Source organism: Gasterosteus aculeatus, chromosome 9, assembly GCF_964276395.1.
Source record: "Gasterosteus aculeatus chromosome 9, fGasAcu3.hap1.1, whole genome shotgun sequence".
In the NCBI taxonomy this organism is placed as follows: Eukaryota; Metazoa; Chordata; class Actinopteri; order Perciformes; family Gasterosteidae; genus Gasterosteus; species Gasterosteus aculeatus.
Genome location: NC_135696.1, coordinates 8,452,718 through 8,469,119, shown reverse-complemented (window position 1 = coordinate 8,469,119; position 16,402 = coordinate 8,452,718). Strand labels below are relative to the sequence as shown.

The 16,402-nt window shown below is 42.7% G+C and overlaps 2 protein-coding genes across 3 annotated transcripts; one reads left to right on the top strand and one right to left on the bottom strand.

Annotated features, from left to right (window-relative positions):
• The first annotated feature begins 1,228 nt into the window (after positions 1-1,228).
• tnfsf14b (TNF superfamily member 14b) lies at positions 1,229-4,411 on the top strand. Of its 2 annotated transcripts, none has more exons than XM_040185955.2 (8): positions 1,229-1,558; positions 1,642-1,731; positions 2,033-2,271; positions 3,028-3,087; positions 3,182-3,215; positions 3,373-3,444; positions 3,545-3,785; positions 3,973-4,411. In XM_040185955.2, exons 3-8 carry the CDS (start codon positions 2,074-2,076, stop codon positions 4,175-4,177), a joined length of 810 nt encoding a protein of 269 aa, XP_040041889.2. In that variant the 5' UTR covers positions 1,229-1,558; positions 1,642-1,731; positions 2,033-2,073; the 3' UTR covers positions 4,178-4,411. The 2 variants fall into 2 exon arrangements, with proteins under 2 accessions (XP_040041889.2, XP_040041890.2); XM_040185956.2 differs by having other exon boundaries at positions 1,300-1,558; positions 1,651-1,731.
• Positions 4,412-5,963: 1,552 nt separating this feature from the next.
• LOC120825776 (uncharacterized) lies at positions 5,964-9,296 on the bottom strand. The gene is made up of 3 exons (XM_040187594.2): positions 8,576-9,296; positions 8,433-8,466; positions 5,964-8,220 (listed from the first exon to the last, which is right to left on the bottom strand). Exons 1-3 carry the CDS (start codon positions 8,798-8,800, stop codon positions 7,823-7,825), a joined length of 657 nt encoding a protein of 218 aa, XP_040043528.2. The 5' UTR covers positions 8,801-9,296; the 3' UTR covers positions 5,964-7,822.
• Between the last annotated feature and the right edge of the window lie 7,106 nt (positions 9,297-16,402).

Genomic DNA, 16,402 nt, shown 5'->3' with positions numbered 1-16,402 from the left:
AATGAATTTATCACTGTGCTGCTTCATGGTGCTGAAGCAGCTCCCTCACTGCAGGTTCAGACCAGGTGGCACCAACAAAAAAACACATTCTTGTGAATATGAATATGAATGCGCAACAGAGAAAGAAATGTTTCAGTAAATGTGGTTTGGCACAAATAGTAAATAGATCATTATTCAACATGTGCTATAAAAGTGAGGCAATAAAAAATAATAATAATTAGAAGAGTTTTTTTCCCAGGAGTCTCCATTTGATGTATTATTTGGTCTATAATTTATGTAATGAGTTCCACACAAGTCCAAGTCCATCTCTCACTCTCAATAACTGCATTTAACAAGCAGCTACAACAGCTGGCGACCCCGTCTGTGGACTTCCGTCTGTCCTCCCAGAAAGTCTTTAACTTCCCTGAACGCAGTGTGTGATTTTGTGTCATTGTGGGTAGAAAGTGAGTCAAAGAATGTGTAGTGTAGTTTCAACATGTGAAGTCTGTCACGTCAAACTGCCCCCTCCTATACAACAAAGGGAAAAAATGGTGGTGAGTTTCTCTCTCAACAAAGCCTGAATAATTAAAGTTAAATACTTAATTAAATCTTTTTTACAGAGAAATGGAGGAAAACACGCAATATCAAAGGCATTCAGCACATCTGAAGAAGAAAAAGAGAGAGATATGAAAGCATTTTATTACAATACTTTTGAGGTATGCAAAGAAATAAGAAGAAATAACAATAAGAAAGAAAAATATTCAATAACCAACAAAGATTTCAGACATCTTTGCACTTCTGCTCTGTAGTGAATCACCCGTGATAAAAAAATATATGAGGGGAAAAAGGGAAGCGTAAGAAGTGAAGCAACTTTAAAACGCAGTGGCCGTAAACAAGAAAAAGAAGGTGTTGCCACATGAGGTCTTGCACTTGCACGGCTTTAGTTTGCTTCACACTACAAACTACACCAACACATTAGTCATCTTCAATCAGAAGAACGTTGCTCATCAGGAACGAGAGGGACCAAAAACTTGCTCTGAAAAATGACACGTGTCTCTCAAAGCATCGTCTCATGAATACGTGAGAAAGCCTGAGCGAATGCTCTGCTGCACTCAAAAGCAAACTGGTGGGACTGCATGGTGATGTAGGTCAGATGTACATGGGTTTGAATTTTAAAAACTTGACCCCACTAAACTCCACATCCTCCACTGAATCAAAGACATCACGCAAGTGACAAACCGAGTGGCTTCAGACAAACCGAGACTGACAAACCGAAAGTGCTCAAGACAGCATGACACGGAGCGAGTGGGTAACTGAAAAGTGAGAGAAGGAAGTGTCCGCTTGGTAACGATAACTAAATTGGTGGGAAGTGTTGCGTGTCGCTCATTCTCATGCACATTACTCTCTCTCGCTCTCTCTCTCTCTCTGTCACACTTTCTCTCCGTCATCTTCATTTCCTGCTCACATTAGCTTGCTTCAAAAGTAATATTAGTGATAGTTGGCAGCAGGCAAGCAAACGCAAGAGGTCAGGGAGCTCAGTGCCGGCGGTGCAGACGAACAATTTTCTTCTTCTCAGAAGGTGAGTCATCTTTAGTCATGATACACATTTATGCTTTAAACGTTAACATGTATTTTAAGATTTTTGCATTTTATATCCCTGAGGACTTTCAGGGGCTTGTGTGAAAACCGCCCTGTGCTGCTGGATGGTTGACTGAGCTGTGTAGAAACAACCATTGCACATTGAAACCCAAGGTAATCTCTGACTGAAAAAAACACATAGTGTAAGATAGGAAATGTCTTTTTGATCTATTGGACGTGTTGAAAATGTCTCTTTCTCATGTGCCGGCATCGGTAGTCGAGCTATGAAGAAATCACTCTGTTTCCCAGAGGCTGGTTGCGTTGTATTGGGTGCTTGAAGCCGTGCTTTCATATCTCATGTCTCTCTTTGCCTGTTTGTGTCTTTCTGTTTTAAACGCCTCTCCGTTCCCAGTTTCGTTGCTTTACCGACTTTCAACCCTGTGGGGTTTTTTTTTTCTCTTTCTCGGCGCATCAGACCTACAGCCCTAACGCCCTGGTTGAGTCTAGTCAGGTGGGATGGCAGAGGGCGGCGTGGGTAATTGCCCCCAGGTGTTTGTGGTGGACGCACAACCAAGCTACATCTCCATGCCCAGGGAGAAGGCGTCTAGATGGGCAAGACCAGGCCAAAATTGTCTTCTGCTGCTGGTGGGAGTCACCATGTTGGGACTTATTGTCGAGGGATGCTTCATCTACCGACTCTACAAAACAATGGAGGTGAGGCTGATGTTTGTGTGCAAGTGGATTGTGAGAGTGAGGGGAAAAAAGCCTCTCTGTTTGGAGCACATGGAAGTTCCTATTCTCAAACATGTTCCCCAACGTCATAACCAGAAACTGACACTACTCTGGACAGCTGAGCGCTTCGTGCGTGAGTCGTCATTTGGTCTTTTAGTTAAAGGTCTATAATGATGTGTATAATGTGTATAATGAAAACTCTTTCTCCAGTTCTACTTCCCGTTCTTTTCTCCCTCAAGTACAAACCCACATAACTTCCCTTTTCGAAGATAGTTTCATAATGTTGTTTTCTCACACACCTGTCTATAATATCGTCATACAATATGCATGTTATCTAGAAAGAAAATCCCCAAATTGCCTGTAACCATCCGCCGCATCTTTAAACAGCTCATAACCCAGACAGACAGTATTTTGCATTAATGTTTAGTTTATTTCACATGAAAGGTGAGGCATTAAAATCCTTTATTACAGCATTACTGTAAATGACTAGATTAAAAAAACAATGCTCTTGTGAAACCAATAAACACCCTTGATAAAAAAAATGAATAATAATAAGGGCATGGAGGTTTTTGGGGTCAAATGACAATACGCCATTATGCGTGTACTTTTATATTGGGTTCCTTAAGGACACTTCCTGTCCTCACGTACTGTTGAGCTTGTGACATATTGCTTTAAAACACACACAGATTGTGTTCATTCCGTAAGACTCATACTCTCTTTAACTTCCTCACCCTTCAGGTCTCGAAATACCATCCTGTCTGCCAGAATCTGTCCCAACCCCAAACATCTGGCCTACAGGTAAGGGGGGAGTTTGACTCAGGTGTTAACACCGTTTTGCTGCCAGATCTGTGCTGGTGTTTTCCGGTGTAACACTTTTTTCTGACTGTTTCAGGGTGGCCCCATAATGAGTAACGTCGAAACTAAAGGTATTTAGTTACTTTGTTTTCCTGATTTATTGTGATGAAATGGTAAATATACGATGTCTGCAGTACATTTTTTAGAACTTGCTAAACTTATTATGGAAATTCATGTGAAGTTTCCACATCGATTGATCGGATGGTCTGACTCTGCTTTCTCGAACAGACACCAATGAGATTCCAACAGTGCCACCACATCTGGATCTGATCCAAAACAGGCCCTTTGCTCAACTGATAGGTTAGAGCCTGCTCACCACTCACACCAAAATACTCAATTTGACCTGAATACTTTTTTTCACAACAAGTCTATTCTCTCTTCCATCTCATCTCAATCCCAGGCGCCATCAAACCTTCAGGCCAGAACAACACGGTGCTGTGGGAAAACAACGTCGCCGAGACCGTCACCCACAACATGGGCTACAACAATGGCCTGTTGTTGGTGGAGCAGGGAGGTTACTACCACCTCTACTCCAAACTGACCTTGCGTGCCGCAGAGAAGTCTTGTTCACTTATCCAGCACAAGGTCATGAAGAAGATCGTCGCCTACGACAAACCTATAGAACTTATGAGTTCAAAAAGGTTAGTCGGTGTCACCACTCCTTACTTCCTTCCTCTGTTGGAGCACATGTGCTCACAACTGCTCACCGTAGTGCAACCAGAATGTTGCTTTGTTGTGTGTGTATTTAAAGGGTGGGCTGAAATCAGTGCTGTTTTTATTATGTTGCAGTGAGTTTACTTTCTGACATCTCAGGCCTTTTTCTCCCAGTGTCCGCTGCCGGACGCAGAGTTGTTGCGGTGATAAGGCTTCAGGGGGAGAGGATCTGTGGAGCAGTTTTCTGGCTGGGATCTTCCACCTGCAGAGTGGAGATAAGATTTTCGTCACATTGGAGAATATAAACACGATACGTCCAGGACCTACTGACAATCTCATGGGGGCCTTTATGATATTTCCTGGCAATATTCCGCTATAATGCCTCTCTACCACATTGGGATGAGTTTCAATTTACCCCGTTTCCTCTGATGATTTTTTGTATATATCTTATATATAACCTAAATTATACTGTACTCCATTAGTGTACTTTAACCCTTTATGAAAAAGCAACAGATGGTTGTGAAATCATAAAAATGTATCTGATATTCAGATGATATAATCCTACATGTTGCATTGTTTGTTGAGTAAATAAAATAAGATTTCTTATAAAAAAGTGTGAGTTGGTTTGAGTTCCTGAAAACGTCATTGCTTGGTCAGGTTACAAAAGTTGTTTTAAATAAATATTCTGCAGTCAATAAACAGATTTCTTTGCTGGTAACAGGATAAACTGTTCAAAACCATGCAAGGATTTTTTTTTGAAGAAGCTTGAATACCTTCAGCACAATGAGACTAACCACACAACACCGTTGAAGATGTGTAGATAATAAAACACATCTTACTGTGTGTGTGTGTGTGTGTGTGTGTGTGTGTGTGTGAGAGAGAGAGAAGAGCAGGATGTGGTCGAGTAAGGACCGACTGAAGAGAGGATGGAGTGTGAGAGTTGCTGACTCAGCTGTTCTGACAGTGGAAAGTTTTGTATAAACTGCAGCAAGGTGTTAAATGTAAAGACCTATGAGGTACAGAGAAATGTAATGGAGAGTTTGGCAACCAACGAGGGAATTCTGTCCAGTGAATTTGTGCGGTAAAGGAAACACATGACAATAGCCTGAAGATGAAGGAAACCAGACAGACAGGGAACCGAACAAGGAGGGAGGAGACATTGACCACAGAAGCTACTGAAATATTTGGGTCATTTCCTGCTCCGAGATGTAGATAAACATCTGTGTACCTGCGTGCAACAAGATGCAACTTTAGCATTGCATTAAAAGACACTTAATCTGGTTGATGTTTTCAATTGCTGTACATTTTTACAGTTTTGAGATACGTTTATGTTCCTGCATGTTTAGGTTTACATTCGGCATTACTCACCAGAGGTTTTTTGAAACGAGATGTGAACTGTTGCAAAAACTGCAAATAATGTCATGCCAAGAAGGGGGGTTCAGACAATCATTTGTGTAATAAGTTGGGTGTATGACATGTCAGCTGAGATAAGATGACCGCTCAGGATATGAAATCTGTGTGACGTGTGTGTCCGGTGTCCAGAAGGTCACTCGGTGTCTCATAATGATCAGATGTATGTCTCAGGATAAAGAACATGACGGCTTGTACAATGAGATCATTGTGCGTGCGCAGCACCTTCCTGTTTATCATACCTCATCCCAGTGTATATGTGGGTGCTGGAAAAGAAGACCTTGGCGCATGACTTGTATGTATGTCAACCCTGTCTCCTGTTTGCAAACATTAAATGTCCTGTTTTTGATGATTTTACATCGGTGTTGAGTATTCATTTTCTAACATGAACAAAACAGACACATCAAGCCCTTAAAGATCAATACGGAAAACCTTTTAGCAAATAGTTTCCTTTTATATATGCAGCTGTTATAGAGCAACATTGTCATTTATTTTGATGTCATTACCTAATGATGAATGTCAGTAAAATATTCCCTTTTTTACCTTGTTTTTGTTTCAACCACCCAATAGAGGAAATAGTCTTCTTAGCCGCTAAATTACCCACAATAGTAGTAATAACAGTTTTGAGTGATTATTCCCCGGTTTATCACTATAAACAACACCTTCACATGATCAACTAATATATGCATGGCATACATTGTTGATATCAGGATATTGTTTTTGACGACTTCAAGTAATGCAGTGGTTCCCAAACCTTTTCTGTTGAGCCGCCTTATTTTATTGGTTTATTTGATACAGTGCATGTTAATAAAACATTTCTTTAAATTTCCCAGAGTTAGCCAAAAAGGCTACTTTTCATCTGTAGTCCCCACAGGCAGATGTTACAAAATAAAAACAGAAGATAACAATGAATTTAAGATGTTAAATAATATTGACGCTTTACGATGCTTGCACAAACAATGAAAAAAGTGAGAATAAAACTGCTGATCAAGTGATGTTGACACGCGACACAGAGGCTCTCAAGGTGAACTCACCCAAAGCAAAATAGGACAGGACAGATCTTAGTGGGACGCCTGTGGACAAATGGATTCAATCCATTTAAGTGTACCTGAGGAAAAGTGTAGCTGTGCAATTGGACCAAAGAATGCCATGATTAACAGTGTCAAATGCGGATGTAGGAACATTGAAGGCCTCATGCCTCACGCAAATGGATTGTACCTGCTTTGTTTTAAATTAATTGCAATATAATATAAAAACTATGAAATATTAGGTTTCTCTTTCAAAAACAAATACATATTGACATCACTTAAGCATATCACTTTTTTACTGAAAATAAAATAGCCATAAAATTAACTTAATTTCTGCGCAAACACATTTCCCCACAATTAACAGCAGGATCATAGTCTTTGTCGTATTATGTTCACATTATTGTTCTCAGTTTAGGAGACAATATTTTTGATCAGTGAATTGCCATAAATAAATTTAATGGAGGAAATTCCATTTAAAAAGCTCACTGTACAGTTGCACCCTTCATAAGTAATGATCTCATTAAACCAGCTATAATCCTTCAAATAGCATTCAACATTTCTTCCTAGATATTTGAGCCTTTTACTGTCAGTGTCCTGAGAGACAATGAAACCCAAAACCTGTCAATCGTAAGAGCAGTTAACTGTTTTTATGTGGGGTAATATCACTAAAGAGGTGTAATCATGTTTGTTTGCTGAGCTACATATGTTCATAAGCTACACTGTGGTAAATAAACAGGAAGTGATGTCTATGCAGTTCCCGGTATGTGCTGCGCAACAGCAAAGGAACTTTCCCTTACATATGCATGTTTAAAAAATTCCACTGAAAGCTTTTTCACAATCCCTTTGACACTCATATGTTTCTACTATTAACACAAAGTCAGCCTTCACCATAGTCATGTTTAATATGGATCATGATAAAAAAAATACATTCAACAATGTGTAGTTTGTCCATAGGACTTAAACATCTTTCAAAACCATTTTTTCTCCAATGCATGTGTCAACATATCATAGATATCTTCGTCACAACAAAAGAAGGATTATTTTTGTGGCATCTTGTCCCCATCAGAGATTTTGTAAATGCAGAGCGTTAGTCATCAGTGATACTCATCGTTTGCCAGAAGTGTGTAAAAAACGTACACCACACAAGATCTAAAATCATAATACAACTACGGTATGCTCCATGCCATTTATAAAATGGAAAAAGAGATATAAAATCACGCTTGACTCAATGTAGTCGGATCAAACTCAATAGTAATGTAGTGATATCCACTCCAAAATAAATGTCAATAAATATATATACAGGTACATAAATAGTTCCATATTATTAAATAGTTCCATATCATATATTATAAATATGATAAATAAGTAAGATACTTTATAAGGCAAAATGCCGGGTCGTTTCCACAAGCTATTTGCATCATCATGAATGTGATTCCTCTTCAGATCCCAAGCCAGCCAAGTTCCATCATCTTAGTTTGCATTGGATGTGGTCATAGCTTTGAATATGTCATCGCCTGTCCATTTCCCCTGAATTGGGGGCACATCTGCATTTTCAAGAGAGCAGCATGACACTGGACGTGTGCACATTAGGCCACGAGGAACATTCCAAATCCAGAGCCACTCTGCTCCAGTCTCCAGTACTTCAGTGCCTTCTCCGGCACAGTCATCTGACTCAGCAGCCTCTGCTCAGTCACGTTACCTTTCAGCTCGCTCACTGTCCAGCACTTTCTGGTCACAGGTGTTGAATCTGCCTTTTCTGGAAGCTCCACCTTGCAGGTGAGCTTGTCGCCCACGCTCACGCTGAGGAGGCCCCCGTTGCACTTGTAGGTGCACGTGAGGTTTAGATCGATGTATATGAAGTAGATCCCTGTTTTCTTGGCCATCAGCGAATGCTGCGCTGCGTCAAATAAGAAGTTGCTTCCAACAGAAGTCTGAGCATCGAGGTTGACGGGAGCCCACTGCATGGTGGAGTTATTTAACTCGCCTGCAGGAGGAGACAACACATCTCATTAGGAGGATGTTTACAAAGTTAAAGAACAGGTCTCTTAGTATATTCCTTTACAGTGTTGTCTTGCCTTGAGTCTAACATTATGATGTTTATATTTTTTACATATTGTATTTTTGTAGAAAATTCAGACAATGTCTCCCCTAATAAATATGTGCCATTCGTGTGTTTAGTAAATAAAATGAACTTACTTGAGACGGCTTGCACATAGACAAAGTTCTGCATCTGTTGCAAACGGTAGAAAATACAAAGTGGATTAAAAAGTGCACAGGACAGAAAGATGGAAATAAACAGGTCCAGAAAATAGCACAAAAGTTCTGAATCTTGTGTCTACCTTGTATCCGAGATCAGGGGTGTCTCTTGATCTCGTGTTTGACGTATCCAACTGAAAAGACGGGGACTGGGGCTGCAGTTTGGACTGCAGACGCATCACCACCATCACTCCTCCAGCGGCCCCGGCTGTCACCGTCACCAACAGAAAGATGATGGACGTGACGAGAAAAACGTCCAGGCAGCTTCCACGGCGGCGCTCGCTCTTCTGGAGAGACTCTTCGTCCATCTCGTTTATCGCGGTGCCTCGTCCGTCGGCGGTGAGGTGCCTGAGCTGCGCGGAGATTCACCGAGCGCGTCCGGTATTTTCCGGTATTCTTTTTTTTTTCTTTCGCTCCTGCGGATGAGAGGCTTCGATTGGCAGTGGTACAACTCCAGGTTCCGACTCCTTAAAGATAGTCCTCTCTCCGTCCTCGCGAAGCGCGTCCTAATGCGAATGACTGTCAGCTCCATCGTGGCTTTTTATAGTGCGCCGAACTTTAGCGCAGACTTTCAGTCGTGCAGGGAAAATGCGGAAGTCATGGATTTCCCCAGCGCACACGTCTCGCTAGAGCGCCCACTCATTGTGCTTCACGTTAAGTGAGGAAAGCAGACGCGCAAGTTTTCCATCGGGGCCTCGAGAGCGGCCGACGCGCAGCGGCTCGCCGTGGAAAACGAAAGGGAGAGAAGACGCGCTCCCTGCGGCACCGCCGGGCCCTGTTCCGACACGCTGCTCACTCCGCTTAGACGCGCCTGGCAAAAGTTGCACAGTGGCGATGATGAAAACCGTATTTGCTCTTGGTGGCGTAATTAGAAAAGTAGCCTATTTTTCTTGGTCTACTTGATGCAGAAAAGAAACGTGCGTGCGCGTGTGAGGTGTGATGGTGTTTGTAGGACATTAGAAATAAACTGACGACCCGGTTCATAAAATGAATAAAATGCATATAGTGTACACCAGAATACAGCCATGATTCTGGAACTGTGTAATCAATAAAGTAATGACAATATTCTAAAACCACTGTAATTCTGCAACTGTAATAGAATAATACCAATGCAGTTATGATTGAGGGCCATTCGACATCCCAGTTACAACTCACCAGAAGACCACTCCCAGAGGTGTGGACACTAACTTTTACACCTTTAAGCATTGTTATAAATACCTGTAGGAACCATTGTTCTGGAGTTCGCTGGTGGAGACAACAGACGGGCACTATGGGGGGTCAAAGGACTGACCTGAGGCCTGTTGGTTGCTGAGACCAGCGGCTCCTCAGCTGAGATGTTCTTTTTACCACAACACCATCTATTTTATTAAATACATTTGATTTTAACCTTTAGTTCTGCGATGCCCTCTGTCTGTCTGGCGTTTCTTCATTTTTCAACACAACATGTTGACAGTAAGTAATTCATCAGGAAAGTTCTCGTAGTTGCGCATTATTTTTGCCACAGACCCTGGCAATCATCCAAGCCAGCAAAAGCATGGATTTCCCCGCTCTAGGACGTGTGTGTGGGTGTGCATGTGTGAGGTGTGATTGTTTTGACAGTTAGTATTTCATCATCAGGAAAGCTCTCGTAGTTGCGCATTATTTTTTCCACAGGGCTGTTATCCAAGTGAGCAAAAGCATGGATTTCCCAGCTGTAGGACGCGTGTGAGGTGTGATGGTGTTGACAGTTAATAGTAAATGGACTGTACTTGTAAAGTGCTTTTCTAGTCTTCTGACCACTCAAAGCGCTTTAACATTACATGACATCATTCACCCATTCACTCCCATTCATACGCTGATGACAAGCTCTCTTAGTCGCGCATTATTTTTGCCACAGGCCCTGGCTATTATCCAAGTGAGCATAAACATGGATTTCCCCGCTGTTTGACGAGTGTGTGTGTGTGCGTGTGTGTGTGTGTCGGGAGATAGGGGGTGAGTGGGTATTCACTTTTTGAACAAAAAGTAAATAGCACAGCTATCGTTGATAGTCTCCAACAGGGACGGCTGGCTTTCACTGATAGATTCCTTGTGATCTACAAGTTTCCATCTTCTTTACTCATTTAATCTCTTCCGTCAGTATAACGTTGTTTTAGGTGTGAGATGAGATCACTTTTGCCCAGACATGTCAAACTCAAGGTACGATTATATCTGGCCTGCGAGTGAATATCATATGTCTATGATGGCCTGCCGGTCAATAGGACGCACACGGCTGACACTAAACGTCTCGGAATGCACTGAAAAGCAACGCATCCAGGAACTTCTCTGTTGTATGACGTGCATTCTGGTATCGGTATTGCATCGTAAGTGTCGGGCATCATGATATCTGTGGCAGGTATTGCATCTAAAGTCATAATTGTGGTATCGTGACAACTCTGCACATGGCCCTCTAGTCCAAGTTTTGAATTTTGGTGATTGAGCGCGAGCTGGCAGCACGGCACCGCCACCAAAACGTAAATCCTCTGTCTTTTTTGATGTTTGTGAAGTCTCTCGTACATGCCAACAATTGTACAAGGAATGACACAATGGGGTATTCGCCCTATGAGGGAATGTTTGGCAGACAGCCCACTCTCCGGTGGAAGGTGCACTGTCCCTTATCAAGAAGAGATGTTTAACTTATTTGCGAAACCACCGACTGGTGAGGCACCTTATTGTTGATATGCATCCTGCAACACCCCCCCCCCCCCACCCCCCCCCCCCCCCCACACACACACACACACACACACACTCACACACACAGAGTAGCACTGACACTACGGTATATGCAATTTCTGTATAGTCCTGAGTTTTTCCCTGGGTCATTTGCCTCTATCAGCCAGCATGAGACAGACATCCCTTACAAATCCCAGATTGGTTCTCAAATCATGTGAAGTGATTGATTCTAACGGAAAAAGTGTCATATAACGAACATTGAAATTACAAAAGGCTTTTCCAACTGATAGCAAGCTCACTTTAACTCATTTAAAAAACTTTATAATAAAGAGCTTGGATGTTTTTGTCTATTTACCAAAAAAGAAACATGTCAATGCAAACCATCTTCTAATAATACTGTATATGTATATTAAAGGGTGAGTTATGACGATGTGGTGAGTGGTGGCAGGCAGGACGGCGGATGGACGGTACCTCTGGTTTCGATCATAAAGCTATCCAAAAAACAACAACCAGGATATCAAATGTTCAAAGTTTATTAGTTTCTCTAACGAAATTGCAGCTCTTCAATGGCTCGTACTTAAAAATGTAATATACAGTTGTTAACTTTTATTCATCATAATGTCAAAACACAGACAACGGAAAAAGTACAAAAGCTTTTTGTATGGAAATTTTACAAAGACAGCACATGAATGCCGTCTCTTACGTTTTAGCTGCATATATAGAATGACCTCAAGTGCATTGTCACGTAAGGTTGAGAAATAAAAAACAGATTTCATAGTTATTGAGGTTATGTATTGTAGTTTTCAGGAACTAGTGCTGCAACGCTGCTGTTAAGCGGGAAATTATTGAGAAACACACTGAGATTGCATTATTCACATCTGTGGTTAATAAAGGGCCCTTAAAATTCCAGAAGTCCTCGACAAGTAAACATTTTGTTGTGGGGAAGTTAAGAATATGTTATTTCCATGGCCCAAGACAGTTTAATCCATATCATAACATGAGCTCCTCTCTCTCATAGCAGCAAACAAGGGAAATAGTGCTGCACCTCGATTGCGAGTCAGAAGTTGATACTTCAGTTAAGTTGGTATTTCTGACCTGAATGCGTCCCAGTGCATCTGCTGGGAAAATCATGGACTCCTGGTATTTGTATGGCATCTACAGAGGACCTACACCATGAGCCACAGCGGCATTAGCAAAGAGAGTACGGCACTATTAAGTGTAAGACATCGGAATGGAACACTAAAAGAGACCAGAGGAGTGGGCCGGCGGTGAGTCGCACAGAAGCACAATTAAACAATGTTACAGCAGAGTTCACAACACAAGGAAAACAAGCGTATTTCTGTCGGCAAACTCGTTTCGTTGAACTTGCACTTGTAGTAAGTCGCTGTACAGGCATTTTGAAAACAAACATTTTGAAAAAAAAATGTATGTCAATGTCAAAAACATAACTCACCACACTAATGTGAAACAACGCGTCAGTTCTGTCAATGGCATATATTTATAGATTCAGCCTATTCTTATTGTATAATGTATATCATGATTAGAGTTTCACTGAGACCTTTCTTCTTAAAATGCATAAATACATTTCACTTTGACCGACGTGCTCACTTCTCCCACAAAACATAACCCGTGACCCTATGATGCAAAAAACAGCTTCAGCAATTACAACAGCATGACATCTGAGAAAGAACGGTGGGAAAACTTCAGGGGGTTTGTTTGTGTGTGGGAGTGACAGATGCGGGGAAGTCAGCCTGAAACACACAAAATGAGGAATGCAGCATTTAGTATTACAAACATGACATTAAGTTTATAAGAGGTCAGATACTCCTGCAGGGAGAAACCCTGGGTCTTCTGTTCCCTAATGAAACTAATCCCATGTGGTTCTATAAAAAGCACAAAAGACATGACCACACGCCTCAAGTGTTTCCACATTTGCTTAACAAAGCAACTTTTGATCGAAACCTGCAGCGTATTTGTTTGTCATGACACGCTTTGAAGAGACGTTGCTAAACCTCGTGCTGCAGGTGATCTGTGTGCGGGCCGGGGTTTACCTGTCTTGACAGGCGTAGCACACTTGGAAATACGAGACATACAGGTGTGCGCTGGTTTTTAGAAGAATGGTTTATTTCTCCGTTCACAGGGTGAGAAGTGCGCATCAGCGCCCAGTTACAGCTACACCTCCATTCCCTAAAAAGGACCCTTAGCGGACCCCAGTGCCTGTGCAAGCTCCTTCCAACTTACCAAAACATGTGCATGCATGCAGGAACATATGACAGGTTAGTAAACAAATAAATAAATATAGAATGGGATGTATAAGTGGAATACATGGTAAAGGGGGCGGGGTCCATTTACTTTGGACCCACACAGGACACAAATATGCCGATGCATTCACAAACCTGTTGGTAAAAGGAAAACAAGAGTCCTACGAGGCCTCTGCTTCGTGTCATAAGAGGAAGTGATGCCACATGTTGGGACTCCCTAGGTGTCAAAATACCAAGCTTGGTCAGTGCTCCTCTACGTTTGACCACAACACACATTTCATATTTAATTCACTTGCAAAAGAAAAGAAATCACAGCCTCAAGTGTTTCATTTGGATGGTGGCCGTCTTAGTTATTTGCAACCAGTAAAGGAAAATCGGTCGTAGGCGTGTGCTGTCGTGTCATTTACGTCTCGGCTCGGGGCAGCAACCTGTCACTCACAAGGTAACATGCACAGTGTGCACAGTTTCTGTGTCCAGAGTTATTCTGGGGTCAGGATTACGTATGGGATTTTTCAACAAAAATAACCACCAGCTGGGCTTTTTTACACGGGGAAGTCACTGTCGATGTTTTCACTTCACAATTCGAAAAGTACAAGTACTCCGTCATACTCCCACTCTTCCCCTCTCTCTCTCTCTCTCTCTCGCTCCCTTCCTCTCTCTACAAAAAGAAAAAATTGCTTACCATCAGCAAAGTAGAGCAATCAATCCTCCCCTGGTATTTCTTTTGTTACCTCCTGAAGCAGAGGGCTCAGTTGTAATTAATTTCAATACACTCACCTTTTCTCCCCAACACTGGCCGAGTCAATAGAGGAACTTGCTGTGAAAGTTATGTGACGTTGTTAAACTGATATAATCATGATCTTGACATGTTACAACTAATCATTCACCTCCCAATGAAAGGAAACAAAAAGTAAAAATGATGTAACAGGGTCACAGTAATAAGGGAGTGGCTTTATTGATGATGTAAGACGTTATTCAAAGTTGACCCTCACCCAAAGGTCATCTTTGTACCAAAAGAAATATATATCACAGAACAGGGCTGCGTGGTTCAATCTGCGCTGCTTTTTATTAAGCATTTGAAGCAATGAATTTCTCGTGTGTTTTTAATTGTGTGAATGATAATACAAACACTCGCTGATCGTTGGCTTGTAACTGATCTGTAAAGCATTGCTAAACGTAAGCGTAAAAAGTTCCCTCTTACATGCCGTGAAAAACTAGCAGCTACAGCTTCCGGCATTGGACTTTAATATAACAACAGTTTGATGCAAAAAATGCAAAAAGTAATTCAGTAGCACTTTGTAGAAAAGTAATTATGCTGTTATGGAAGTGTTCTCACTGTAATCTGCATTAACAGTTTGTAGCTGGTTGAAACACACTTATTGAAAGTCGCTTTGGATAAAAACGTCAACTAAATGACATGTAATGTAAATGTATTAAAGTAAACTACATAATGTGTTATTTAGCATGAGTAAAACGCTTCAAGAAGCAAATTCATTTTAAAATGTTACAATTCAAATGTTATTATTTTCCAGCACAGAAACAAGTCAGTCAAAATGGCCTAAATGTATTGAACCTGCAACTCACAGTAAAAGTATTTATTTGAAATCTTTCTCTTTAAGCTCAAAAATAACTTTGTGAAAGTTTTAAAACTTTGCAAAAGTCATACAATCAATGGGAATGGTGAAGGATGGCGTATGTGAGTGGCTTTCTCTCATTTGACGCACTGATCGTCACACCCTTAATGAATGACCTAATTGGCTAAAACAGAGAGAGAGAGAGGGAGAGAGAGAGAGAGAGAGAGAGAGAGAGAGAGAGATTTTTGATTTTGATAAACCTTTATTTTCTTATAAAAAACAAACACAAACAAGAATAATGCCTGATGACATAAAGGTCCAATCAATACACAGAAGAACGCCACGCTCTCCTATCAGCCAGTCCACACCAGGCTCCTCTGCAGCATCAACGCACACCGCCCACTCCGCCGATGAACTGGTAGTCCATCTGGTCACTGGCTCCTCACCTCCGCCGGTACCCCACTCAGTCCCCAGCAGCCCTCTCGTTGCCACTGTTGATCTTCTGGACAATCTTTCGCAGCCGGAAGACCTCCTGCTGCGTGTATCGGGAACTGCCTCGTTTGCTCGCACCCTCCCGAGCAGTACGACCGAATTTCTCCATATCCGGAAAGTAGTCCTCCAGCTTAATCCCCTTCATGTTCTTGGTGGTCTTCAGGAAGAGTTTCACCCTGCCCACGCTGTACCGATTTGTGGCCGTCTCGCCGGAGGAGACGCTGTGCGCAGAAGACTCCGCTCCTGCTGCCCCTCCCCCCTCTGTCTCTCTGTTCCCTGACCCCTTCTTGGCCTGAGAGCCCCCTCTGCTCTCCGTCTTTCTCTTCAGGCGGGGGACTTTTAACGCCTCTTCTTCTCCCTCCATGTCCATGTCGCTGTCCGTGGACAGGGTCCCTTCAATGTAGGTCCCCAAACCCGTTCCCGGCTCCTCTTGCCTCCCTTGACCCACCTGCTGGACCCCACTCGCCCCTTCTTCCATCCCTACGCCCCCTTGACCCGCAAGCTGGACCTCGTCTGCTTCCTCATTCGCCTGCCCCACCTGCTGGGCCCCACTCACCCCTTCATTCGCTCCGTCACTCGCCTGCCCCACCTGCTGGGCCCCACTCACCCCTTCATTCACTCCGTCACTCGCCTGCCCCACCTGCTGGGCCCCACTCACCCCTTCATTCGCTCCGTCACCCGCCTGCCCCACCTGCTGGGCCCCACTCACCCCTTCATTCACTCCGTCACCCGCCTGCCCCACCTGCTGGGCCCCACTCACCCCTTCATTCACTCCGTCACTCGCCTGCCCCACCTGCTGGGCCCCACCCGTGTCTTCATTTACCCCGTCAGTCCCTCTCTCCACCAGCTGGACTCTGCACCCCCCCCCCTCACTCACTGCACCCTCCTGGACTTG

Excerpts from the sequence above, each read along its gene's own strand:
- tnfsf14b (XM_040185955.2), top strand. The coding sequence starts at position 2,074 with ATGGCAGAGGGCGGCGTGGGTAATTGCCCCCAGGTGTTTGTGGTGGAC. Across the intron at positions 3,088-3,181 it reads CCCAAACATCTGGCCTACAG|GGTGGCCCCATAATGAGTAA; the intron begins GTAAGGGGGGAG and ends TGACTGTTTCAG. Across the intron at positions 3,786-3,972 it reads GAACTTATGAGTTCAAAAAG|TGTCCGCTGCCGGACGCAGA; the intron begins GTTAGTCGGTGT and ends TTTTTCTCCCAG.
- LOC120825776 (XM_040187594.2), bottom strand. The coding sequence starts at position 8,800 with ATGGACGAAGAGTCTCTCCAGAAGAGCGAGCGCCGCCGTGGAAGCTGC. Across the intron at positions 8,467-8,575 it reads CCCCTGATCTCGGATACAAG|ATGCAGAACTTTGTCTATGT; the intron begins GTAGACACAAGA and ends CGTTTGCAACAG. Across the intron at positions 8,221-8,432 it reads CTATGTGCAAGCCGTCTCAA|GCGAGTTAAATAACTCCACC; the intron begins GTAAGTTCATTT and ends CTCCTCCTGCAG.